A 25797-nucleotide genomic window follows, 5' to 3' on the forward strand; every position below is an offset into this window, starting at 1 on the left:
CCTCTTCAAATTAGAAAGTCCATCTGTCTCATCATCTAATACTTAAGGAATTTACTTTAAACATGTGACATGCATACAAGTGCCATCTGATTATTTTCCATTGTAATTCTTGCACGATAGACACCTTCTTATCTCTCATGAGGCTTTATTTCAAGCTCTTTGAGTGCAAAGTGTTTATAGCCCCACAGTGATACAACTTAGCACATTTCTTATTCATAGAAACCTGCATATGCTAGCTAGAGGAAGAGGTGGTGACCCTGTATATCTTTGGTATTTGCAACTCTGAAAACCTAACTTTCCCACATCCTACCACTTAGCAGGTTATTTTTAGAACCTAAGTTTTCTCATATAGAAACGGAAGTCATACTGGTTAGGTTTGGGTCATAGCTTTACTAATGCTTACTAGTGGTACTAGTGGTATTACCTGTGAAGGGCCTTAGGGGTACTGTCTCAGTTTCTTTATCTGTGAAATGGAATAATAGTAGTACATACCTCATAGAGTTGTTGGGAAGATTAAATGAATAATTTGTGTTAAGGAATCCAAGTCTGGCATATAGGAAGCACTTAAATGTTTGTTGTCAGAGTGCTTGATAAAATGTCTAGGCATCAATCATCATAATTATTGGTTTATGTTTTAGTCCGCCTGAAAACATGAGTGCTTAATTGCCACCATGTGACAAGAAAGATCTCTCTCAATTTTGGAATTCATCTACTTTTAGGTATCACATATTCCAATCCCCTCATTTCAAGGATGAAGAGACAGACCCAGAGAAGTGGGGGGCTTAACTAATGGTCACATAGAATCAGAGGCAGAGTTAGGATTTGAACCCAGAGTCCCAACTGATTTAGCCAGAGATGGTTCATTTGTACTGGTTCTTCTTTAACTTGGAAATAAGGTTCGTGCCCTATCACTTTGCTTCACTTCCTCAGTTGATTAAAGGTGAGCTTTCATATTTAGTGCATCACTCCAGGACAAAAACTGATGACCTCTCTTTCTTCTAGATTGCCAGCATACTTTGTTGTCCCTATTTCTCTTCCCGAAGAGGACGTGCTACGCTTTCAGGGTCACGGCATACCAGTAAGTACATCTGGAAACCCTAATAGCCATGGGTTGCTCATCAACCCATTCTGGCAAGTTATTCTATTTAAAACCCTTGGCTTTGGTCCTCTGTCCAAAAGTGATCCAAAAATATCTCAGGGACTCACTAAAAGAGTCTCAGACATGGGGCTCCCTGGGACAGCTCTAAAGTTTTCACAGAAGCAGTAGAGTTTTTAGCAAAACATTTCAGAGATTGAAAAGGATTACATATCTGCCTATTGTTGAAAGCCAACCTGATTTTATACCTGAAATCAATTTGAGGCTGAATCTCAAAATAAGTCTGAGGGTCGTAGGGTTTAAGATTCTTTTTTGGCCCCATTCTTCATTTTTGAGTGGGTGTGGCCATGTTTTCTCCCAGAGACAACATGGAGAGCTTACTTAGTTTCCACAGAATAGACTGGGATAGGAGCCATGTTTAATGTGTCACTGATCAAAGAAAGCAAGACTCTGGCAGTTATTCCAGTTTCTAATTGGTGGTTGAGAGTTGCCAGGCCTTCAGGGAATTTAATAAGGAATGAGAATTACAAATAAATGCTGTACTGTGCTCATGGCTTTTTCACTGAAAAGGTCACTCCTGTATGGGAGGCAAGATGTTTAATCGGGTCACGTGCCCAGAAGCCTGTGTAGGCAGGGCAGGTAATGAGCTTGGTCCTTGCAGTGAACCAGAGACCCTCCACTTGAGTTAAGGGGAGCTGCTCCTCTGTGCCAGCCAGTTTGTGCCATGTGGGAATATGGGCCTGGTTTTGCCAAATATCCTGATTTCTCAGGGGAAGCCAGAGATTAGGATTTTTATGTGAGTCATGACTTTTCTCAATTTCTAAATGTATGCATCTGCTTCAGATGTTAAAAAAAAAAAAAAAAAAAAACAGAGTTGCCCAGAGTCAGCTCATGTCCCACTAGTTTGTAACCTTTGAGAGTGGTGGTTCTCACACTTCTGATCTCAGCACTGTATACTCTAAAAAGTTATTGAGGATTTCAAAGACTCTCTGTTTATGTGGATTATATTGTTTGATATTTGCCATATGACAAATTAAAACAACATTTTAGTTTATTTTAGCAGTAAACTTACATGTCAGTATAAAAAATTTTTTATGAAAAATAGCTATTGTTCAAAACAAAAACATAGAATTGCAGTGTTTTACAGTTTTAAAAATAGAAGACCACTGGATTCTTATATCTGCCTCTTTCTTCAGTCTGTTGTAATAGGCAGTATGGGCTTGATGGAAGTACATGAGGAAAATCCAGCCTCACACAGATCCATATTTGGGAAAAGGAGGAATATTTATTAGCCTTTTCAGATAATTGAGAATATTGTTCTTTGATGGTGCACCAAAAAAATGATAAGTGGTGGTTTCATAAAGGTTAATTGCATAAGGAATCTGAAAACATGATCAATGAATTTTTCATTCTTTGCTAAATTAAAATCCATGGGGTCTGCCTTGTATTTGGAATAGATCTTAAAACCTGCATGATTGTATGATATTACATAGTGGTCATTTGGGAAGTGGGGTTATACAGATCATCCAAATATTAGCATGTTTCCTTCTATAAAAGTCACATTCATTAACATCACCCTTGTCTCATCAGAAGAATCTGTATATTTTGGGAAGCAGTCTAGCAAGAGGTAGAGATTAGTTTCCTCAATTCTAAGTTTGTTTGTTTTAAGATTTTATTTATTTATTCATGAAAGACACAGAGAGACAGGTAGAGACACAGGCAGAGGGAGAAGCAGGCTTTCTTCAGGGAACCCGATGCCCGACTTGATTCCAAGACCCCGGGATCATGACCTGAGCCAAAGGCAGATGTTCAACTACTGAGCCACCCAGGCATCCCCACAATTATAAGTTTTGCTTGAAAGTTCAATATTTATCATTTTATAAGTTTGTCAGTTGTTTTCCTTGAAGAGATAGGGTCACTTCTTTCTTTTTTATTTTTTTATTTTGGAGGATGAACGCTTGCCATATACCAAAGTATGAACACCCATTGTTTGACTCTCACTTGTTCTTTGAATTCCATGAAGAGAACAGTTCATTTACCTCTCACCTCAGGCACATAAATGCTTTTCCTCAAGCTAAATGTTGTGCTTCAGTGCTTCCTTCCCACTTCATCACATAAAATATAAAGCATGCTAATATTAAATATTAATCTGTAATGGTCAAGATTAATAAAAATAATTTTTAGTCCTTCATTAAGGACATTCTCAAGTAAAACATTTTCTTTGCCTACGGGTGTATGGTAGCACAGAATACAGTGGTGGCCAGTGCTGTCTGATAGCAGTACCTTGACTAGGCCCAGGCACCAGCACGGCTTTGACATCATCAGTGCAAATGTCAACACAGTGAAAAGGACAAATTACCTCTTAGTATTATTCTCATACCACCCGAAAGGGTTTTGGGACCCCTGCCCTCTATCTATAGACTACATTTTGAGAATTGCTATTTTGGAAGAATGAAAACAAGGGTCTTCGTTCTTTAAGCCTTTCAGAGATGAATTGGGGAAAAGAGGGTGAGCTCTGTGGGAAGAGACAAAAGGTGAATTGTCTATACGAGTGCGAGTAGACTGCCTTTCCACCGAGCATTGTATGAAATTTAGATACTGTGTTCTCTCCAGGCCTTGAGGCTGAGAAAAATAGGTGTTCTGATGAGACCTGCTGGGGAGCCAGCAACATAACTTTGATAGAAACAGTGAGCAAGGGTTCTCACTTCTTACATTTTTTTGTATTTATTTTTTAAGATTTTATTTATTCATGAGAAACAGAGAGAGGCAGAGACATAGGCAGAGGGAGAAGCAGGCTCCCTGCGGGGAGCCAAATGCAGAACTCGATCCCAGGACCCTGGGATCACAACCTGAGCCAAAGGCAGAGGCTCAACCACTGAGCCACTCAGGATGTCCCTCACTTTTTTAGATATGTCCTGAAAGTTGTTGGTGGGGTTTACATGAATGGACAAGAGAAAAATATTATACAAGATGGAATTTACACATTTCCCCAGGGAACACAGAGCTCTCATGACACATAACATAAAATTCATCATTAATGGCACTTAGTGTATGCGTATTGTTATGCAACCATTACCACTTTCCAGTTCCAGAACATTTCTGTATCTCCATGCTTTTTCATCCTGATTTTTAGCTAGTGTACTTTTCCTTGCCTTTTCTTATTTTCAGTGACGACCTGCATCATTTGTAAGTTTCAGTCATATCCATGCTGCCACTCTAGCGACTTTGGCCTCTGCCCTCTACTGTTCTCCAGTCCTTGAGTATTGATCTTTCTTGGCTGTGGAGCTAGTGAACATCCCTAAAGATTATTCAAACCGAACAGCAGAGTATTACTTAATGAGATATGTGAAAGCCATATGTTACCTTGCCTCAATTGGGCCTTTCTTCTGTTCAGCAGTCTGTTGTTTAACTCCTTTTGGATCTTGTATCATTCTTCCCTAGGGCTGGTGTAAGCCATTTTTTTTCATTCTCTTTAAGTTTGTAATTCCATTCCCTACTTCCGTGGGATCTTAGACAACCAGTGACAAGACCTCCCTCAGCTTCTCCCTTCACTTCCATTGTTTTTCTCTGTGCTTCTGTTTGCTTCTCCTGAATCTAAACAGCTGCCTGGCTCTTGATCGGCTCTGCCCTTGCCTTGTCTGGAGCCTGCTTCTGTCAGTCTTCCCCTTGCCCCATGGATTTTTCCTGGTGTTCCGCTCTATCTGAAGGTACACTCAAGCCTCCCCCTGAAGAAGCACCCCCTCTGTGAGTTAAGCTACTGCCTTGTTCTCCCTCCCAGAACTGACACACATCTTTAAAGACTTGATACTAATTTTCCCTACTTGACTCTCTACTCATTTCTTCTCTTACCATGACCTTTGCTCCCTGCTCTGCTGACAGACCCTCCAGAAGTCAGCGGGCCTTGTACATTCCACCTCTCCACACCAGCACTGCAGGTGTCACACTGATTATGGTCTCAACCTTTTTTGTTTCTAAATTCTTGTCTTGTGTGGACACACTGTGCTCTCTTGGTCCTCTGACCTCCCTAATGGTTCCTTCCTTCTTACATTGCATTCTAGCCTCTAGTTCGTAGGTATTCCTCTGAAGCTCTGTCTTTGGCTATATTAAGAGAGATACCTTAAGATGATCAAGTAATGAGTAAATTCTCCCTCCATTTTAAAAGTTAAACAGGATTAATAAGCAGTGATTGATGTCTGTTGTCAAGACATTTATATTAAGGGATACCTGGGTGGCTTAGTGGTTGAATGTCTGCCTTCAGCTCAGGGCGTGATCCTGGATTCCTGGGATTGAGTCCCATATTGATCTCCCCATGGGGAGCTAGCTTCTCCCCCTGCCTATATCTCTGCTTCTCTCTGTGTGTCTCTCATGAATAAATAAATAAAATCTTAAAAAAAAAAAGACATTTATACTAAGACACCAGACAGAAATTATACCTATTACACATGCTTTTTGTTAAATTCCAATGAGAAGTCTGTCTTTCACCAAGAATTTTGCTTATTTTCTGTTTATTTTTTCAAATAGAGAACAGTAAGGGAATTGCCTCAGAGGAGGTGAGACCGGTATGGATGTACCTGCAAAAGAAAATGAGCTATTGATGGTTGAATATCACCAAGAGCCAACTCTTTCTACCCCAGGGGGAGAGATCAAAAGGATAAAGGACACATAATTTCTTAGAACCTGTCACCTAGTCATAGCTTAGAGTGTCTCCCCTTTTATCCAAGTGAGCTGCACCAACTAGGGGGACAGGATTGCTTAGGCTTTCAAAATACTGCCACCATTGGCAGAGGGCTAGGAACTGTCTGGTGGTTTCTGTACGTTGCTTAGCATGACACTGAAAGGGAGGGGAAGGCAGCAAAGGGCCCTTTGATTTGTCTCAGTGTCCTAACACTTCCAACCTCATTGAATCTTAAAAAGTCAGAGTACGGCTTGGCCCTGAGAGGAGAGTCATTGCTTCTCAGCATTTCCTTTAGTTCTGTGTTTCTCTGTCTTCACTCCCTGGGTCGGGGTGTCCTATCTTCCATGTCAGCTGGCAGCCAGCTGCCATGTCCAGATTCCCAGTCTTGCCTTCCCCTCCTAAACTTGTAACCCCCATCTAATGTGCCTTCTGGATATCTGCACACAGCTGTCCTATTGGCACTGGACGCCTAATACACCCAACATTGATCTGTCCTCTTCCCCTGAAACCCCAAACCACTTCCGTTTCCTGGCTGAGTTAGTGTGGAGTATCACCTGGATTGTGTGCTGATCTTGAACCTCATGGCCCTGGCTTCTGCTGCTAGCATGGCCAGTGTGTGGTTTATACCATTCATTGCAGATGAGTAGCACATGGTACCGTCTCTGGGTAGCAGAATTATAAAAGGCATCTTCTTCCTCTCGGTTTACCTTTGAGCTAAGGCTGAGGACTTGGTCAGCAGTGCGGCTGCTGGGCTATAGCCATTCTCAATGCTTAACCAGGCCTTTATAGAGCACAAAGTCCACAGGTATACTCACCTGCCCCAACCAGCCTTGCCCTCTCCTCCACCCCCAGCTCCACCAACAGATTACTTTGTCCCAAGATTAGTTCTTACTTCCTTCTGTTCCTGCAAAACAGCAAACAAACAAAAACTCCCACCATAGCCAGAAAAGTGCCTGCACACCTGAACCTATCACGTACGGTCATTTATATGATTTCTTCCTCTCTTGCCTTCCTTTGTTGTTCCTTGAAATTCTCTTCTCCCATTTACCACATCCTACCTTTCATTATGTTTGTAAATTTATTTCCCTTGGGAGTATAAACTCCTCGAAGGCAGACACAGTATCTTAGCACTTTTCACATCCCCTTTGTATAGTGCAGTGCCTGGCGTGTACGGGTTGTTGAGGAGCCAGCTTTCCATTCTTTCCGGGTGAACTTTCCCTGCTGACAGGGACTGCCCCCTTCTTGCCACCCAGCTAGAGCACGGCCTCTAGTCAGAATGCTGCAACTTTTAAGTGCAGCTAGAGAAGGTTATTTGGTTCTCCAAGCCTCAGTTTGTTGCTCTTGATGGGGCTATGGATCATAGCTGTCTCAGAGCGTGACTGTGAGAATCAAATGGGTTAATTGAGGTAAAATGCCTGACAGAGCAAGCTGCGCTCCAGTGAGAGCTACTGTGCTGATAATGGTGGTGATGCCATCGTCCAGGCTCCCAGCACGAGAGCCAAGTCAAGAGGGGTATGTTAGACCATAGGTGAGGCTGAGTGTGCTTGTCTTGACCTGGTTTGTTTTAAGACTGAATCAGTGTTTTTCTTTCTTTTTTTTTTTTTTTAAAGATATGGGTTTTTTTTTTTTAATTTTTTTTTTTTAATTTTTTATTTATTTATGATAGTCACAGAGAGAGAGAGAGAGAGAGAGGCAGAGACACAGGCGGAGGGAGAAGCAGGCTCCATTCACCGGGAGCCTGATGTGGGATTCGATCCCGGGTCTCCAGGATCGCGCCCTGGGCCAAAGGCAGGCGCCAAACCGCTGCGCCACCCAGGGATCCCAAGATATGGGTTTTTTTTTTTTAATTTTATTTATTATTTATGATAGTCACACACACAGAGAGAGAGAGGCAGAGACACAGGCAGAGGGAGAAGCAGGCTCCATGCACCGGGAGCCCGACGTGGGATTCGATCCCAGGTTTCCAGGATCGTGCCCTGGGCCAAAGGCAGGCGCCAAACCGCTGCGCCACCCAGGGATCCCTAAATCAGTGTTTTTCATTGTACATAGTTACTCTTGGGCTTAACAAAGTTGAATATATCCAGCCATTTCTTACTGAGGTTAAACATTTCCCTGTATGAATTTAAATGCTAAGCTTACCTGACTCCTGCTGGATTGTGTATGACTGAAAAACCTGTATTCCCCTTTGCAGATATGGTGCTGGTCCTGCCACAATGGATGTGCCCTTTTGAAAATGTCAGCACTGCCCAAAGAACAGGATGATGGCAGTTTACAAATCCAAAAGAGCTTCTTGGATGGGTCAGTACTAGTCTACATATTGTTACCAATTAGCTTAGTTCTTGTTTTTCCAGAAGCAGGGGAACAGTTCTTAATAGTACATTCACTCCTGTTTACCTGCTAAGTTAATGCTCAAGAATACCACATAAAATGGTTGTTTTTAATAACCTTGAAAGGAGGGACACGTGGCTGGCTTGCTGGTGGAGGATGCCACTCTTGATCTTGGGGTCATGAGTTCAAGCCCCGCACTGGGTGTAGAGATGAAACTTTGAAAGGATAACAGTATAACATAATCATTAAGAATGCCAACCACATTGTTTCTAGAGATGCACACCAAAGTATTTAGGGGGTAGTGGCATGATGGCTATAGTGGTAACATTGGTCAGATCTAGCTCATGGCCTATGTCACTGTCCTTTAATACTTTTGAAAATTTTCAAAATATTAAAAAAAAAATTTCAAAATATTAAAAAAAACCCAAAGTGGGTAAATTAAAAACAGAAAAGAAGAAGACTTTTTAAAAAAATTTTTTTTAAATTTTTATTTATTTATGATAGTCACAGAGAGAGAGAGAGAGAGAGAGAGAGAGAGAGGCAGAGACATAGGCAGAGGGAGAAGCAGGCTCCATGCACCGGGAGCCCGATGTGGGATTCGATCCCGGGTCTCCAGGATCGTGCCCTGGGCCAAAGGCAGGCGCTAAACCGCTGTGCCACCCAGGGATCCCTTTCTTTTAAAATTTTTTTTTAATTTTTATTTAAAGAAGAAGACTTTGAAGTTATATTGCCTTAGGTTCAAATCATGGCTCTTTCAGTTTATAATCTTCATGATCTTGGGCCAGCAAGTGCTCTACATGCTTCCTTTGCTGACTGGGAATGACAGTCCTATGCTAGTCCTGTAAGTGCTCAGGACAAATAAACTATTTCTAATTCACATCTACTTTTCTTTTTTTTTTTTTTTTTTCCACATCTACTTTTCTAATCTCATGTTACTTTTTGATCCCTAGAATTTACAAGACCATCCACAGGCCACCCTATGAAATTGTTAAAACTGAAGACCTGTCAACCAACTTCCTGTCCTTGCAGGACATCCAGACTGCATACTCTAAATTTAAACAGCTGTTTCTGATAGGTGAGAAGAATGCTGAGCAAAATCTTTCTGTCACATGGGGAAGAACATGCCATGTGGATCAGGTGAAAGTTGGTACCTTTTCCCTGGGCTCCGTATGCACCAGGGGCTCCTGGCCATGAGGGTTGGTGTCATGGCATGGAGGACTGGTGGCCAAGGGGCCATGTCGTTCCCACATCCGCCCCCCGATTTTTCTCCAGGCTTTTGCCTCCCTGCCCCTTTTCATGGCCATGAGCACAGGCCCACCTCTTTTCTGTCTCCATCTCCAGCACCCCAGGTGTCCAGAGATGAACACGGGCTTCTCCCTTTAAAAGTTGTGTAACTCTGCAATACCGGCATTCACAGGCTGTCTCACAGTGACTTCGAAAAACGAAGGGTCTGTTTATTTTCATTGGTGGTTTTTTGAATGGACCCTCCCACCCCCACCCTAAGTGGAAACATCTCTTTTTCCTTCTGATTAAGCAGAAATGGACAGTGTAGGAAATGAAATATGCCCATCCCAGCCACCCCCACTTCCCTGCCCAGGCTGCCCACTGTGAACAATTTAGGACTGGAATCCTGGTTAACCTGTTCAGTTACCTGTTCTCGTTCTTCAGTGAGTCTGTATTACCACCTGAGATTAGTCACACTTACAGGTAATTTTTCCTAACTTGGATTTCATAGCCTAACAAATTCCATCTATTTGAGGATTCATTCATTCAGCCAACATTTATGGCATTTCCATCATAGGCACTGACTATGGAGACATTTGAGATAAAGATGAATACGATACCTGGGGAAACAGCAGTGTCCACTTCTAATGAGAACACATTGCGTTGTGTGTTATAAAATAGATTTATAAAAAGCAGGGACTTGGCAGAGAGTGATACATTGCACTAGTTCATTGGTTTTGGGGGTCTTTTGAGGGGGGTAGGTAGGTTTTTTGGTTTGTTTTTTGCAAATCTTAAATTTTGGGTGCTCTACACATTCAGAGAAACTTCTCCAGTAACAGACTATAAAAAGGATCCCTGAAAAGTAAAGTGGTCTCTGCTCTAGCTGTTGCAGGACTGTGTTTCTACACTTCATCCTCATCTTCCAGGACTTGGAGAAGCGTCTGCCTTGTCACTGATTTGAGTTTGCAGCTTTGACATGTATCAGACATCCATGAAATGCAGGGCTCTCTCTATCAAGGTCGGGGGATGAGGGGTAGGAGCGTGCAAGGAAAATGTGTTCGTGTATTTAGGGTTTCAACAGAAGCTAGGTCTCCCTTTGGCCGGCTGAGTCCAGATCACTAGTAGGAACAGTATAGGGCACTATTTTCTGCCTAAAACATGTTATTCTCCCTGTTGAGTTCTAAGGTAAACTGTGACTTTATAGACATACTGTGGGGGGTACTTTTTATTTGAGCAACAGATATCCAAAAAATCCATTTTTGACTGCTACCTCCTTCCTGGGGCATAGAGTTCAAACACCATTTAAGCCGAAGTCTGGAAATGTCCTTTTCTTTTTTTTTTTTTTTTTAATTTTTTTATTTACTTATGATAGTCACACACACACACACACACACAGAGAGAGAGAGAGAGAGAGAGAGGCAGAGAGAGAGAGAGGCAGAGACATAGGCAGAGGGAGAAGCAGACTCCATGCACCAGGAGCCTGACGTGGGATTCGATCCTGGGTCTCCAGGATCGCGCCCTGGGCCAAAGGCAGGCGCTAAACCGCTGCACCACCCAGGGATCCCTGGAAATGTCCTTTTCTTAAAAGCGGAGATCTGTGCTTGGATTCTACAGTCCAGGTCTGAGACTGACTGAACAGCAGGCTTGGGTAGCATGGATTTTGCGCGGCAGATGTGTCAGGGAACAGTGACCTAACTTCTTACTCTTTTTTTTTTTTTTTTTCAGATAATAGTACGGAATTTTGGGACACAGATATAAAATGGTTTTCTCTGTTGGAAAATAGCAGTTGGCTTGATATAATCAGGTATTTTAAGCTGTTCTTTTGCTCATGAATTTTGTGGTTCTCTGATTCAAAGTAGTAAAGCAAATTGACAATTTAAATTTCACAGTTAATGGTTCTTAGATCATATGTTCTATTCAGGGCTCAGCTGGATTTAAATGTTATGTGTTCTGTGCTCATTTGATCTGAATTTTTGGACATACTACTGCTCACTAAGAGATCTCTGTAGGCTCTACCTGAGGCATGGAAAGACTGCAGAGGAGGGGCAAGGCAACCCAGGATCCTAACCGAAGCAGCTGGCCTGGCCTCCAGGCAGGAACCAGGACTGCCAAGGGGAGGGATGTTCATTTTTTACTGAATTCCTTTCTGAATTACGTGTCTCGTGTATATTACCTGTTGAAAAAAAAATATCATTTTTCTCATAATTTCATGATTAATCTCAATTAGTCATTTTGGGGTTGGGAATTAGATTGAGATTCCTGGAGACAGAATTACATTCCCTTCCCTACTGCATATTTTGAATAGCTCCCCTCTGTTGCTGTTAAGTAGTAGAGAGGGTGAAGGGAGGCACAGAACAGAATGGTGACCAGGGGTGTGAGAATAGCTCCAACCCTAGGATTCTTTTGAGGAAAGAGAAGAATTCTTCCCTTGACCTGGCCTGGAATCTCTCTCTCAGTTCTGCCAATAAGGTGTGTGAAAAGGAGTCTCAGCCCTCCAAACACTTACCTGTTGAAGAGCCTGGTGCATGTCCCATAATTTGTGTTTTTGTTTTTGTTTTTTGTCCCGTAATTTGAATGTATTATTGTAAACAGTGATAAATGTTATACAGAAAAGAACACTTCATTATGTGGGGTAGGTAGAGAAGGTTGAGCATCTTTAACCAAATGAAGAGTCGCCAGGAAGGCACCCCTGCTGCAGGCAGACAACAGCGTATGTGAAGCCCCTAGTTATAAGTCGAGAAAAGTCAAAGCTGTTAAAGGAATAGTGTGTAGAGAGAGAGACAAAAGAGATTTCTGGGCATATTGGATCTTATCAGCCACACTGACATGTTTGGAAGTGACCTTGAATTAAATGATGTGGTGTGGGGCACAATTTCCGATGTGGGCATTGGCGGGTCTTACTGGGACTCACTGGCCAGACTTAGGCGTGAGTTCTCAATAAGAGTTTGTAGTTGAGAAGTCACCTGGGAACATTTTAACATCAATTTTAAATTGATTGTCTCCCTTAGTCTTCAGTTTTCTGTCTCTAAACTTCTCATCGTTTCGATGAGGAACCATCAGGAACTAACACCCCTTTTCTTGTCTCTTTCTAATTTAGACGTTGCCTGAAAAAAGCAATAGAGATTACAGAATGTCTAGAAGCACAAAACATGAACGTTCTTCTTTTAGGTAATATATTTAAAGCAACAAAGAGTGTTTTTCATTTTCCTTCACTCAAGACTCAATTTCTGTACTCACAGCTTTATGGAATTGGAATTGTCTAATAAAAGGAGTGAGCTTGTGTAGAAATCCCTCCCATTCTTTTCTCTCCTGACCTTGGAATCCTTTGTGTTTGAGGTCAGTGTTATGGTTTAAAAATAAATACTTCATTTAGAACTTGGCAGATCTGTTTGCAGCCCAAGAAGGAATTGTTTGGTATCTTCACCAAAGCTCACATTTCCAATGCTTTGGGTTTTGTTTTATATTAACTTGGTTGAAGTTAAAATCTTTTGATAATTCCTTTTCTATAAAGTAACCTGTGGCTGGTTTAACTGTTATTTTTATATACCTTTGTGTTTGACAACCTTGTGCAGTTGCCCTTGAAACTTTGTGGGTCATGATTTCCTTTTCCTCAGTGGGCTTAATTAACATGCTTAACATGCTGACAGGACATAAACATTCAGAATGTGTAAAAATAGGTATAAACTGCTTTTATTTATTTATTTATTTATTTATTTATTTATTTAATTTATTTTTAAAGATTTTATTTATTTATTCATGAAAGACTCAGAGAGAGAGAAAGACGCAGAGACACAGGCAGAGGGAAAAGCAAGCTCCATGCAGGGAGCCCAATGCGGGACTCGATCCCAGAACTCCGGGATCACGCCCTGAGCAAAAGGCAGATGCTCAACCGCTGAGCCACCCAGGTGTCCCCAAACTGCTTTTATTTAAAGCCTCTGGCTGGAATTGGTTAGATCTGCGCTAGAATATTATATTTGCTGTTTAGAATATTTTCAGCTCCTTATAAACTGCACTTCCAATTCAGTAGATCCCCTCAGGCTTTTGCCTTGCTCTGATACACTCTGTGACTGCTGAAATTTAGCCTCTGTGGGCAGGTTGGAAAATGAGTCTGCCTGGGGCTTCTGTTCCACCTGAAACTGGCTCACTGACTTCAATTTTAAGACATTTATTGAGCACCTGCCGTGTGCAGAGTTCTATAATTCTGCCATCTAGAAGTTTACAGCCTAATGAGAGAGTTGACCTGAGCACATAATTGAAAAATACCTACCCATCAGTGGCAGAACAGAGTACTGAGTAACTGGTGCAAAGGAGGAAGGATAGAGATTGGAGTCTGAGAGCAGAAGTACCCAGGGCCAGACTGAACCACTGAGAGTTCCATAAAACGAAATCTGAATCTTTGGCTAAGGTATGAGAAGTCACTCACTCCCAGATGGATGACTGAGTTGTCTCATCTGAAATCTCATTTTCTAGCCCCTCTTCCTGTTACTAATGATGTACTATTTATATGCTTCAGATGCAAGAAGGAAGATCCACTTAAAAATGAAACTTGTTTCAAAAACCAGTAGCACCCCATAGACCAAACTCTGGTTCTTTTAAATCCACATGTTCCCTTAGTTTAGACTTGTCTTTTAGAAGAGAAAGAGAAGCACAAGCATAAGCCTGGATTGTAAACCGTGCCTCGCAGTTACAGGGTCAGAATGAAAGAGTTTTCACAGTGGAAACACCTTACCTACTTACTAACTCATTCTCAAGTTTCTCTAAGTGCACTGCTACTAGCACGTCATCCTCATGGACATTTTTAAATAGCAACTTGAGTTGTACTTCTTTTTGTAAAGAGGAAACCACGGGGGTGTAGACCCTACCTTTTAGGATCTGAAAATTCTAAGGCAGGTTCATGGATGGTAGTATGCTTTCATTTGCTGTGAGTCATGAATGCACATGAAGCAAGCGTGTGAGCAGAATTTTTGTCATCCAGGCTTTTGTACGGGGTGTGCTCAGGGGTGGGTGCGTGGAGGTGGACCCAAAGGTGTTTCTCCTCTGGGTGACACAAAGGGCAGCAGGCACCTCTGTGCTCTCAGCCCGAAGCAGAGAGAATTGTGGAGGTGGGAATTAGGGATCCAGAGATCTTAAATTTCCTCTAGAGTAGAGGCAATGGAGAAATCGGGAATGGCAGAAAGGAGCCCTGAGCCGAGTCTGAGAAGCAGCTGCGTCTTGGAACAGTGGGTCCGGTGAGGACTTCTTGCTTTGACACAGCAGCTGAAAGAGGTTGAGCTGGTCTGTGAGGCCCAGAAGACCCCCCCATCATGTGGATGGTTCTGCTCTCATTGTGTGGCACCCCAGGATGCCCCGTGCTGACAGGGGATTTGGCAGGCCGCATTTTATTCATTTTGTTAGCAGATCCATGCTTAGTGCCAGAGTTTGCCGGAACCTGTATGAGTCTGGCCAGAGCGGTTTGTCTCTCAGTCTGAAAACACTGCCTTGTTTCCCGCTGGCCCTTGCCTCCAGGGAAGTAGGGCTTACCTGCCAGTAGTGGGCAGACTTTGGTTTGGGGAGCCCTGCTCTTTTTTTAATTTTTATTTTTTTTTATTTATGATAGTCACACACAGAGAGAGAGAGAGGCAGAGACACAAAGGGAGAAGCAGGCTCCATGCACCGGGCGCCTGACGTGGGATTCGATCCTGGGTCTCTAGGATCGCGCCCTGGGCCAAAGGCAGGCGCCAAACCGCTGCACCACCCAGGGATCCCTGGTTTGGGGAGCCCTGCTCTTAATTGTGCGGGTGTGAGTGCTCTTTAAAAAAAAAAAAAAAAAAAAGATTTTACTTATTTATGACAGACAGAGAGACAGAGGGAGGAGAAGCAGGCTCCGTGCCGGGAGCCTGATGTGGGACTCGATCCCTGGTCTCCAGGATCAGGCCCTGGGCTGAAGGCAGCGCTAAACTGCTGGGCCACCAGGGCTGCTGGGTGCGAGTGCTCTTTGCAGCTTAGTAATGTCATGCTCTCCTGCCTCTCTCTGCTGGCGCTGGGGCCCCTCCCAGAGGAGAACGCTTCGGACCTCTGCTGCCTCATTTCCTCTCTGGTACAAGTGATGATGGACCCCCACTGCAGAACCAGGGTTGGTTTCCAGAGCCTCGTCCAGAAGGAGTGGATCATGGGCGGCCACTGTTTCCTGGATCGCTGCAACCACCTCCGTCAAAGTGACAAAGAAGAGGTGAGTGTCCACCTCACAGAAGTGCCTGGTCTCTTACTTAGTACTCACCTTCACATGGAGGGTTACTGCTTGCAGAGTGTGTGCCTATGGGCGTGTTAGGGAGGCTGTGTTCCCCTTACTGTCTGAGGATTCTGAATTCTTTAAGCAGTATTGAAACCCTTCCCCAAGGAAAGGGAGGTTAGTAAGCATATTCAGATCCCTCTCTTCTAAATTGTGTACACCAAGGGTGGATATTTATTTCATGGTGGGAATAACATTGATTTATAAACCTTAAGAATGAATTCAGAGAGACTCCCACAGTTTCTGTTAAATTAGGCTTTGCAAAAAAAAATGAATATCCAGTATACAAGTTTCTTACAGAAAATATATACTAGTACATAAATCTTTTTAGACTAAAGCATGGGGTTAGTTAATGCCATCCGTTACCAGGACCTCCTTGGCGGTGTGTGTCCACTGTGTACACCACTCTTCTGCTTCTGGCCATGTGAATTGCTCCACGCCCGGACCCTGAATTCTAGGCATCGGAAAGTTAGCACTGTTGTTTAGGCCCCTTAGCCTTCCCAGATTGTGGTGTACTTATCTCAGCTGCAGCTGTGCAAACTCCTTTGGCTGCATTATTAATGACTGTGGAAGGGAAAATGAAAACAGGTGAACTTTCTTTAATTAAGTCACCTGCGAAGTTCCCGTATTCTAGAAGCAGGATTCCTGGTGCTCTTACTCTAGATAATAAACATCTGCTTGTGGTGGGGAACAGCCTGGCGTAGCATGCTATGGGAATGGAGAACCCATGGCTCCTGCCCTCCACGTCTTGGTGTGTTCCTGGAAGACCCCCAGCTTCTCTAGCTAGGCCTTGAGGTTTCTTTCAGGCCTGGTCTCTGCTCATCTGTGTCCCATCAGGCTAAAGGGAAATCACAATTTTCAGTCTTGGAATGGACTTTGCCTTTCTGAGGAACTTGGCAAGGTTAGTGGGACTCAAATAACATGATGGGCAGAGAGAGCAGATACTTTGTCGAGAAGAGTAGGTTTTGGATATCTCAAGAAAGTGAGGACTGACAGGTACCACATCCAGGGGAATGTAAGCCCAAGAGCCCATCCAGTCTGATCTGCTTTCACCCAGCCTTTGGAGAAGTTGTCCAAACTTTCCGAGCCCATTTTCCTGATTCTACAATAAGGTTCAGATATTTTCCACTCTGTTTAAATGCTTTGTTGAGCAGAAAAATGAGGGGTGAAAGTTGTTATATAAACATTTCTTAGCATCTCAACATCAACATGTTGGAGTTGTTGATTTTTCTTTTTTCTTCTAATATGTGGCCACTTTTATTTCATTTCTTAAATTTTTAAAACTTATTTTCATTACAAAATTTTTTAAGTTATTTTTATTTTTTTAAAGATTTATTTGGGTGGGGGCGCAGAGAGAGAAAGAGTGAGCATGACTCTGCACTGAGCAGGGAGCCTCACGTGGGTCTTGATCCCACGAACCATGAAACTATGAAATGAGCTGAAACTAAGTCAGTTGCTTAACTGACTGGGCACTCAGGTGCCCCAGTCTCTTAAATTTTTTAAATTGTATTTTTATACTTTAGTTGACACCATATTGGAGTCTTAAAGGAAAATTGGGTGGTCTGCTTTGTGATATAATTGGTACAGCCCTGGATTTGATTCATAAACTGGATTCCCAACTCCTGTCTCTCTTAGCTGCATGAGGTCTCAGCAGCCTCCATAAGGGAGAGACTGTGACCTGGCTTGTCTTACCCACTGATAGGATCACTGGCAACTCAGAAGGATAAATACTTTGTGAATAACAAAGCACCCTAGAAAACTATCTCTACCATTACAGACTCACCTCTGGCTAGCTAATAAACGAGGCTATCAGTTAAAAACATCTGTGCCAAAAAAAAAAAAAAAATCTGTACACTTGTGAAAAAAGCTTAGAAACTCACCTTTGCTGCTTCTGCCTTGTTTCTCATCTCTTCTGCACCATCAGTGGTGGGGGTGGAAAAAGGAATATTGACAAAATATTTTGAGTACAGTTTTTTGGCAATCTACAAATGAGAAGAATGGAACTCTTTTGGTGGGGAGGTAACAGTTTCACTTAATTGGGGTTCGAGTGTTCCCTATCCTCAAAATCAGTTGCAAGTGTTCATCTGTCAGTGCTTAATCGATAGATTTTACATACTTCATCTTTGAAATGTCTTTTACACAGATCAATACTGCCACATACTGATATTAATCTACAGGCATGTGACTTCAGTTGAGCATATCCATTGCTTTGACTGAGGCGGAGTCTACTCTGTTACCCAGAGAAGGTAGTGCTCAGAGATGGTTATTGTACGACTGTTGAGATGGCTGCCCCTTAGGATAGCTGGCCCTGGACTTTTAGTGCCTACTCAGTAATATGTATCTTGTTTTCACATAGGTTCCCGTGTTCCTGCTGTTCTTAGATTGTGTGTGGCAGCTGGTGCACCAGCATCCCCCAGCATTTGATTTCACGGAGACTTACTTGACTGTTTTGTCAGATAGTCTATACTTACCTATTTTTAGCACCTTCTTCTTCAATTCGCCTCATCAAAAAGATATTAACATGGTAAGAGTCCCTCTTAGGAACCTGTGTATTTTTTTTAAAAGATTTTATTTATTTATTTGACAGAGAGAGAATGTGCGCACAAGGTGGGGGTGGGGCAGAGGGCGAAGCAGACACCCCACTGAGCAGGGAGTCCAACACAGAGCTCGATCCCAGGACCCTAAGATTATGACCAGAGCCAAAGGCAGACGCTTAACCGACTGAGCCACCCAGGCGCCCCTCGGAACCTGTGTATTAAAGAAGCCCTGGCTCACAAGTAGTTGCAGTAGTTTGGATGATAAATGTATTTCTAGAACACTAAGTACATACTGGGCCTTGTTTTGGGTGCTTTCTGGGTTTTGATCATTTTCAGAGCCCCCTGTGAGGTCTACATGCTTATCCCTGAGGAGCTGAGGCACTGAGAGGATGAGAAACTGGCCCAAGGCCACACAGCAAATATTGGAGCCGGGAGCAAGTATTGGAGCTGGGGAATTATGGAAAATTAAAAGTTGTTCTTTGTAAAGATGGCCAGGCTTCTCTTCCATTTACCTGATGCCTGGAGTTCCTCTGAAGAGAATAGAGACAGGCAGAGCAGGGAAGCTAGACTTTTACTTGCCATCTGAAGCTCCTTTAGCCGTTCTTGAGGCCTTGCTCCTGGGAGTTTTACTTTCTAACCAAGCTTAATGCTGCCAGCCTCCAGGTTTGCCTCAGCTGGCCCTTTGGAGCAAATTCCTCAGTGAAGGGGCCCAGAACCTGGACCTCTGGTCACATAGCCCCAGTTCCAAATCCCAGCCTGTCACCCACCAGCATCAAGATCTTAGGCAGTTTAATTCAGTTTTCTGAGCCTCAGTTTCCTCAAGTATAAAATATGAGAAATAGTGACCTCACAAGTTTGTCGTGAAAGTGCCTATCAGTGGCTGGCACGTGGCCCACTGGAAAGTAATGTGACCTTCTTTCCTCTCTCCCTTCCTGCCCAGAACCTTAAGTGAACAACTACTGACAGCCATACGTAACCTTTATTTATTTATTTTTTTTAATTTAATATTTTATTTTTTTTAATTAATTTTTATTGGTGTTCAATTTACCAACATACAGAAAAACACCCAGTGCTCACCCGTCAAGTGTCCACCTCAGTGCCCGTCACCCATTCCCCTCCAACACCCACCCTCCTCCCCTTCCACCACCCCTAGTTCGTTTCCCCGAGTTAAGAGTCTTTATGTTCTGTCTCCATACATAACCTTTAAAAATGGACCCATGAGTGTTTGGTCTCCGGTCAGGAGTGCCCCTTCTGGGGCCCGTCCCTCAGCATTGTGTGTTCGCTTTCCTCAGCCTTCCCTGGAAGCCATCGTGACCTGTGCTTGTTTTGGCAGGGTAGGGAACACCAGGATACACAAAGCAAGCCTTTGAATCTGCTCACCGTGTGGGATTGGTCTGTACAGTTTGAACCCAAAGCCCAGATGTTGCTCAAAAACCCTCTTTATGTGGAAAAGCCAAAACTGGACAAAGGCCAGCGGAAAGGAATGCGTTTCAAAGTAAGGTGACCCCCTTTATCTGCTCAGAGATCCCTGTGTATGTAAGGTTAAAAGTTACAGATGGATTCCGTAACCAGTCTCAAAGTCAGGACTCATGGGCTGCCAACTGTCAGGGCCTGTGAGAACCCTTTGCTTTCAGTACATCAGCCTTTCCCCTGCTGAAACATGGCCATCTGCCGATTGTCACTGGGGATGTCACTGCCAAGGCAGTTGTGCTGTACCGGATGGTGTGTACCCACTGCCTGAGTCTGGTTAGCAGGGTAAAAGGAGTATTGATTGTGGGTTTTGCTTTGTCTGTACCGGCTCATGTCTTCAAAAGCAAGACCTTTCTTCATGAGATTCAGCTACAGTTTTTTTCTGTTAAGAGCTATACTCTGTCTAGCACAGTTCCCCCCGCCCCAGGTTGATGTGGCACAGGAGCAGCCACAGATGGCACATAAGCACATGGGCACGGTGGTGTCCAGTAGTCACAGCAATAGGCACCAGGCCTGATTTGGCCATGGGCTGTCATTTGCTGACCTGTGCCATTAACCCAAAGTGTCACATTATTTGGATGTCCCTTCATATACTTATTACTGATTGTACTAGGTATGAAAAAAAAAGTCCTTAAAGGATAAACAATTTCCATGGCATCTCCTAGCTCTGTCTCCTGGCCCAGAGTTTCCCCCCCACCAGACGCCACAAAGGAAAGCGGTGGTGGTGAATCCCAAGTCAGTGTGTATCTCTGCCTTCCACTGCCCTACTTCTGATCCCACCTGCTGTCCAGGGAGTCTGGCCGGTCCTGGTGTGGGGGGTGCTCCATTCTAAAGAGGCTTGGCGGCCAGGTGAACTAACCCCTGCATTTGCAGATGATGCCAGTTGCTGAACAACTTAGAACTGTTGCTTTACTCTTTCAAGGGTCCTCAGGGCCAGGGTGGATGTTTCCCCTCCCAGGTTAGTCTCTTGCCTGCCAGCTGGACCAGAACTGTCCTGAGCCCCGGAACAGCTTGGCCTGAGGTCAGTTTTTCCTCGGTGCGCTGTGCCCCCTGGTGGCTGCATGCACACTTCTCACCTGTTCAGGATTACAGAACTGTGCTGGGCCCGAGAGGCGTGGAACCTCAGAGACAGCGAGGCCTAATCCCTTATTTTGCATGGGAGGAAACTGAGGCTCCCCTTTGGATGACTGGATTTCATTTTTGTACTCAGATCCAGTTTTTCTGAGTGTCCCTTCTCGTAATCAGGAGCAGATGGCCTAGGCTCCAGGAGCTGACTGGTGCAAGAGGTTTAAGCCACAGTGGTGGAGAATCTCAGGTTGTATTGGCTACAGCAGACCTGGGGCTGGGGCAACAAGGAACTTTGAAGCCTTTGTGTTAGGACATCATGTGTTGAGCTTAGGGCCCCTTGCTAGTGGGCCAATGGCCTTGGAGAAGTTCTGTAGAAACTAAAGAGGCTGTGGCTGACCAGCATGAAGCACTCCTTTTTAATTACTGTTCGATGCTGTGGGGCCTGCTCGGGCTTGCAGTCTCAACCTCAACCCTCAGCCTCGACCAGGCATGCCACTGCCACCCTGCCCTTCTCGAACCCACTGTTCGCTTAGGGGTTGAGGGTAGGGGCTTCCAAGACAACTGAAATTCTGTTAAGAGCCCAGTCTCTGGAGCCAGACTGATTGTGTGTAAAACGACCTTCAGCACTTTCTAGCTGGGTCTTTGTGTATTCCTAACCTCTGCCCCTTAGTTTCCTCATTGGTAAAACGGGGCAGTAACAGCGACTCCGAGAATTGGCCGAGTCCATGCATGTAAAGCACTGAGCACAGAACGTGGCAGGCAGTAAACATGTAGCGGCTGTTAGCTTCCACCTGCCTTCCGCGGTCCCCAGCCCAGACTAATTCCCCTTGGTCCCTGGGGAGGAGAGAGGCCGAGCTGCTGACTCCTGGCCTTCAGCTCTCTTGTCCACAGCCTGAAAGGCAGAAGTCCTGGTCAGCTCTCAGTTGTGGCATTGTGGGTGGTTTCGCTTTTCTTCTTTATATTTTTGTTGTTACTCTATATTCCGTAATAAAGGATGCTTTTTTTTTTTTCCCCTCCACAAGGAAGAACCAGTGCAGGAATATATTAGAGAGTTGTAGGGCTAGCCTGCCCATAAAACTCATGACTGTTCTTATTTCAAACGAACACCTCAGGAGCAAAAGAGCTGGGTAGAAATGTGTCTCCCCACATTGCTGACCTCTCCGTTGGGCCCCAGGGGTCCTTGTAACCTTTTACCTCCTTACCCATCTTCACAGCCCCTTCCTGGTGCTCCTCAGTTTAGAACACCTTGCTTTGGCTGCAGGTAGAATTACTGAGGAGGGAAATAATGTAAATGCTGTCACGTTTTCTGCCCTGGGCAGCTTGTCAGGTGAGAACATCTGGCCCACTTAGCCAGTTCCTCAGATTCCTTCTGCTCCCACCTATCTCTTTGTCCAAAAGAATCTCTGTGACATAAGCCTAAACTCCCACTGGATGCCTGACAACCTACAAACATGGTTCATTGAAGCCACAAGATCTGCAGGTAGTCAGCACTTCTTCCTCCCAGGTGTTCAAAGCTTTCTCAAAGAAGAAACATTTTGCTCTCTTCAAAAAATGAATAGGCCTCACATTCAGAACCCCCTAAACTGGAGGTCCATCTTGAGTTAAGCTTGTTCTTTTTTCTTTCTTTTTTTTTTTTTTTTTTTAAAGCTTGTTCTTCAAGAGTACTTAGCGTGCCCCTGCCCAGAGAGGAGGGAGTAGAAAGCTTCTCTTCCTGTCACAGCTCACCTTTCTGCACAGTTCCTTTTGTGCCTGGTTTCACCCATTTGTTTATAAACACAATGTGCATCTAACATTTGCATCATGGAATAAACAAGGCCCCCTGCCCGCCAAGCCATGTTACTGCTTTTTAATGACTCTTCATTCACATGGCAGTTCTGATTTCTCGTGACTCTTGTTAAAGCAGGATTATGTGCCCCCCACTCCCACCTTTTTTTTCCTTTGAAAGGTATGATTTGTAACTGCTCTCAGGCTAACCAGAGATTTCTATTTGTGTGTTCTCTCAAAGCATCAACGACAACTGTCTCTACCACTCACTCAATCTAAATCATCTCCCAAAAGAGGATTTTTCAGGGAAGAAACAGATCATTTAATTAAAAACCTTCTGGGCAAGAGAATTAGCAAATTAATTAATTCTTCTGATGAGCTGCAAGACAATTTTCGAGAGTTCTATGACAACTGGCACAGCAAGCCCACCGACTACCACGGACTGCTGCTGCCTCACATCGAGGGGCCAGAAATCAAAGTCTGGGCCCAGCGCTACCTGCGCTGGATTCCAGAAGCCCAAATCCTGGGTGGTGGTAGAGTGGCCACCATGAACAAACTCTTGGAAATGATGGAGGAGGTAGAGCGCTTACAAGAGAAGATCGAGGAGAGACACCACAGCCAGGGGGCCCTCCCGGCAGAGGGCCCCTCGTTGCTGAGGAGCTCGGCCCGCTTGTCCTCTTTGTTTCCTTTCGCTCTGCTGCAGCGACACTCCTCAAAACCGGTCCTTCCCACGAGTGGCTGGAAAGCCCTGGGTGATGAAGATGATCTGGCCAAACGAGAAGATGAGTTTGTGGATCTAGGAGACGTGTGATTGTCCACTCAGTGGTCATGAAGGAGGGACGTTGAGGGTTGGGACAGGTATTGAACCCCTTTGCTCTCTGGATGAGTGGGTCACACTGCAGCTTACCACTGCAGCAGGCAGGGAGGCATTTGTCCAGGGCTCTGGAGCAGGAAGCCCGGAGCTTCAGGAAAAGAGCTGGTTCTCATGTTTTTATGCTCCTGAAAGACTATGCAATTAAAACCGGATCTCTAGTATTATTAATTGAAAGGAATTACTACTTGACCCATAATCGAACTGTGGCCATTGTCTGATGCGTATTATACAGAACCTGCGGTGGCTGGTTTACTACTAGAAAGGGCTTTGGTCACACATTCTTGGACTCAATATTTTCTTCAGATCTTTTCTGTGCCAAGATAATTTATCCAGTCATTGGGAACAGTGTGTATCTTGCTACCCATCTTACTTCGGAGCAAGTTCAGCTTTATCTGATGTGTGTATGGCAAATTGAAAGACTCACGTAGAGATATTCAGATGAATGGCATTCATTTAAACCCTAGCATTTTTCCTTTCTCTATCCTCTTGCCGGAGAAAAGCTGGGGAAATTCCACTCATGTCACCCATCCTGACATTTCCAGCCGTCCCTCCCCCTGCATAGACTGTGTCACTTTGTGTGGGGCTGGTGAGCTAGCCAACCAACCACGCTGCCCTTTCTGTGTGCCGACAGCTCCAGGTCTCCCTCTGCCCACTCCGGACCCCTCGCTGCCGTCCCCCCATGCTCCCTGCCATGGTGCGCAGAGTCCCAGGATCTTGCTGCTAAATCTGTTGGTTAAACTGGGGGAATCCCTTTGCCCGAAGGAGCTTCCATTCTTATGGAGCTTCTTCAGTGTTTGAAAGTGCTTTGCCTTTTTCTAACAGTGTGCCGAGGCTTGGGGACATTTGTGACGGCGGCCCTCTGCAGCAACCCTCACGCGGTCTCCCCGAGTCTCTAACCGCACATATGTGAGCAGGATCACTTCGGAACGTGGCTTTCAGAAGGAAGCCATTAAGCAGAAATATCAGAAGTGATGGTTCTCCTTAGTACCTCAATGATTTTAAAGCCATAGAAGAAACTTGATTATGCCTGGTAACCTTGGATCTGCTGTCTAAATGGTATATATATATTTTTAAATGCAGGAAAGTACACTTTTAAGGACCAGTTTTTTGTTTTTGTTTTTTCTCAGTGGAACCCTGTTAAATCCCACAAAAGGAAAGGGGGAAGCTAATGTTGGAATGTCTCAAATTGAATGTTTGCCTTTTATATACATTTGCTCTCCAGTATAGATCCCAATTTGAATGTTACATGTTTAGAAAAAGTTCAGTTGCTTGAGGGCAATAAGAAATTTTCAAACTATTGACAAAGAAGTTTCTCAGTTTGCACTGAATCGTCTTTTTGTACGTAGAAGAAATTGCTTTACTCTTCTCCCCATTTGTGTTGACACATGAGCCAGGTTGGTCTATTAAAATGACAGAGGTTGAGGAGAGGGCAGGACTCGGGCATTGGGGGCTAAACACATGTCCGGTCTTGTTGCCTTAAGCGTCTCACTAGTGAGTTCAGTGTTAGGCTTGCAGTAGGGATTTTTAAAATATACTAGTTCATTAGCTACCTTAACATGCGCTCTGTGGGCCTTCCTAAACTAGCACTAACCTCCACTTCTCTGCCCCACTGCCTCCCTGATACACTATGGAGCTAACTATTTTTGTTACCATATTATAACGTGAATATTTATACAGTAGCCTCTTCAATCTTAGAACCTTAGCAATTTTCATTCCAAAAATGCCCGGTGTGATGCTTTACACTCCACAAAGTATGGTTCAAAGGCACAAGGTCATGGCCCTTGTCATAGCAGTTGAATGTGCATTGAAATATTTTTCTATGATTTTTTTTTAATTACAATAGAAAAATAAGCTGTTGTAACATGTGAGGTCATGACAATTTATGTATTTATATTTGAAATCAGATTTCTATAAACTTGTATTTGTGTACAGAATTCTCAGTGGGTTTATATATTGTGACATTTATATTCAAGATTGAGATATGGATTATGCTTAACAGTAAAAGCTGAAATGAGACCTATACTTTGTTTAAAATGCTGCACTGTGCAAGTTTGGAAATGTACATTAATTTACTGTATATAATATCTTGAGTTTGTTTATACCTCCAAGTTTTTACACTGAAGATGAATTAGCTTTAAAAACATTCAAAACCTTTTTTTTTGTAAGGGAATAAGCTGTTGGGCTTTATCTGTATAAATGTGCTTTTTATTTTCCCAATGTACAATGAAAGTTTATACTTATATCTCACTGCATCATATCTGATTGCAGAAATTAAAGCACAATTTACAAGCAATACTGCTTTCAATGTGGTTTATATAATGTAGGATAATTTTGTTCATTCTGTGTGTGTGTGTGTGTGTGTGTGTGTGTGTGTGTGTGTGTGTTGGGTTGAGTTGATTGGTTGGCTGGTGGTAGGAAACCAACAACCTAATAAATATTTAAAATTTTAGGGGCTCCTGCCTGGCTCAGTCAGAGCATACAATTTTTTCTTTT

General features: G+C 43.7%; 1 protein-coding gene across 1 annotated transcript in view; it reads left to right on the forward strand.

Moving 5' to 3' along the window:
* Window positions 1-25597, forward strand: part of MTMR12 (myotubularin related protein 12) — a 72466-nt gene extending 46869 nt beyond the window's left edge. The window contains exons 8-16 of the mRNA XM_072757141.1: window positions 1003-1078; window positions 7963-8069; window positions 9050-9174; window positions 11049-11127; window positions 12421-12491; window positions 15359-15531; window positions 17948-18115; window positions 19462-19623; window positions 22672-25597. Coding sequence (XP_072613242.1) covers window positions 1003-1078; window positions 7963-8069; window positions 9050-9174; window positions 11049-11127; window positions 12421-12491; window positions 15359-15531; window positions 17948-18115; window positions 19462-19623; window positions 22672-23241 — 1531 coding nt within the window. The 3' untranslated portion in view covers window positions 23242-25597. The remainder of the gene's footprint in view (window positions 1-1002; window positions 1079-7962; window positions 8070-9049; window positions 9175-11048; window positions 11128-12420; window positions 12492-15358; window positions 15532-17947; window positions 18116-19461; window positions 19624-22671) is intronic.
* The last annotated feature ends 200 nt before the right edge of the window (window positions 25598-25797 follow it).

This window comes from Vulpes vulpes, chromosome 4, assembly GCF_048418805.1.
Source record: "Vulpes vulpes isolate BD-2025 chromosome 4, VulVul3, whole genome shotgun sequence".
In the NCBI taxonomy this organism is placed as follows: Eukaryota; Metazoa; Chordata; class Mammalia; order Carnivora; family Canidae; genus Vulpes; species Vulpes vulpes.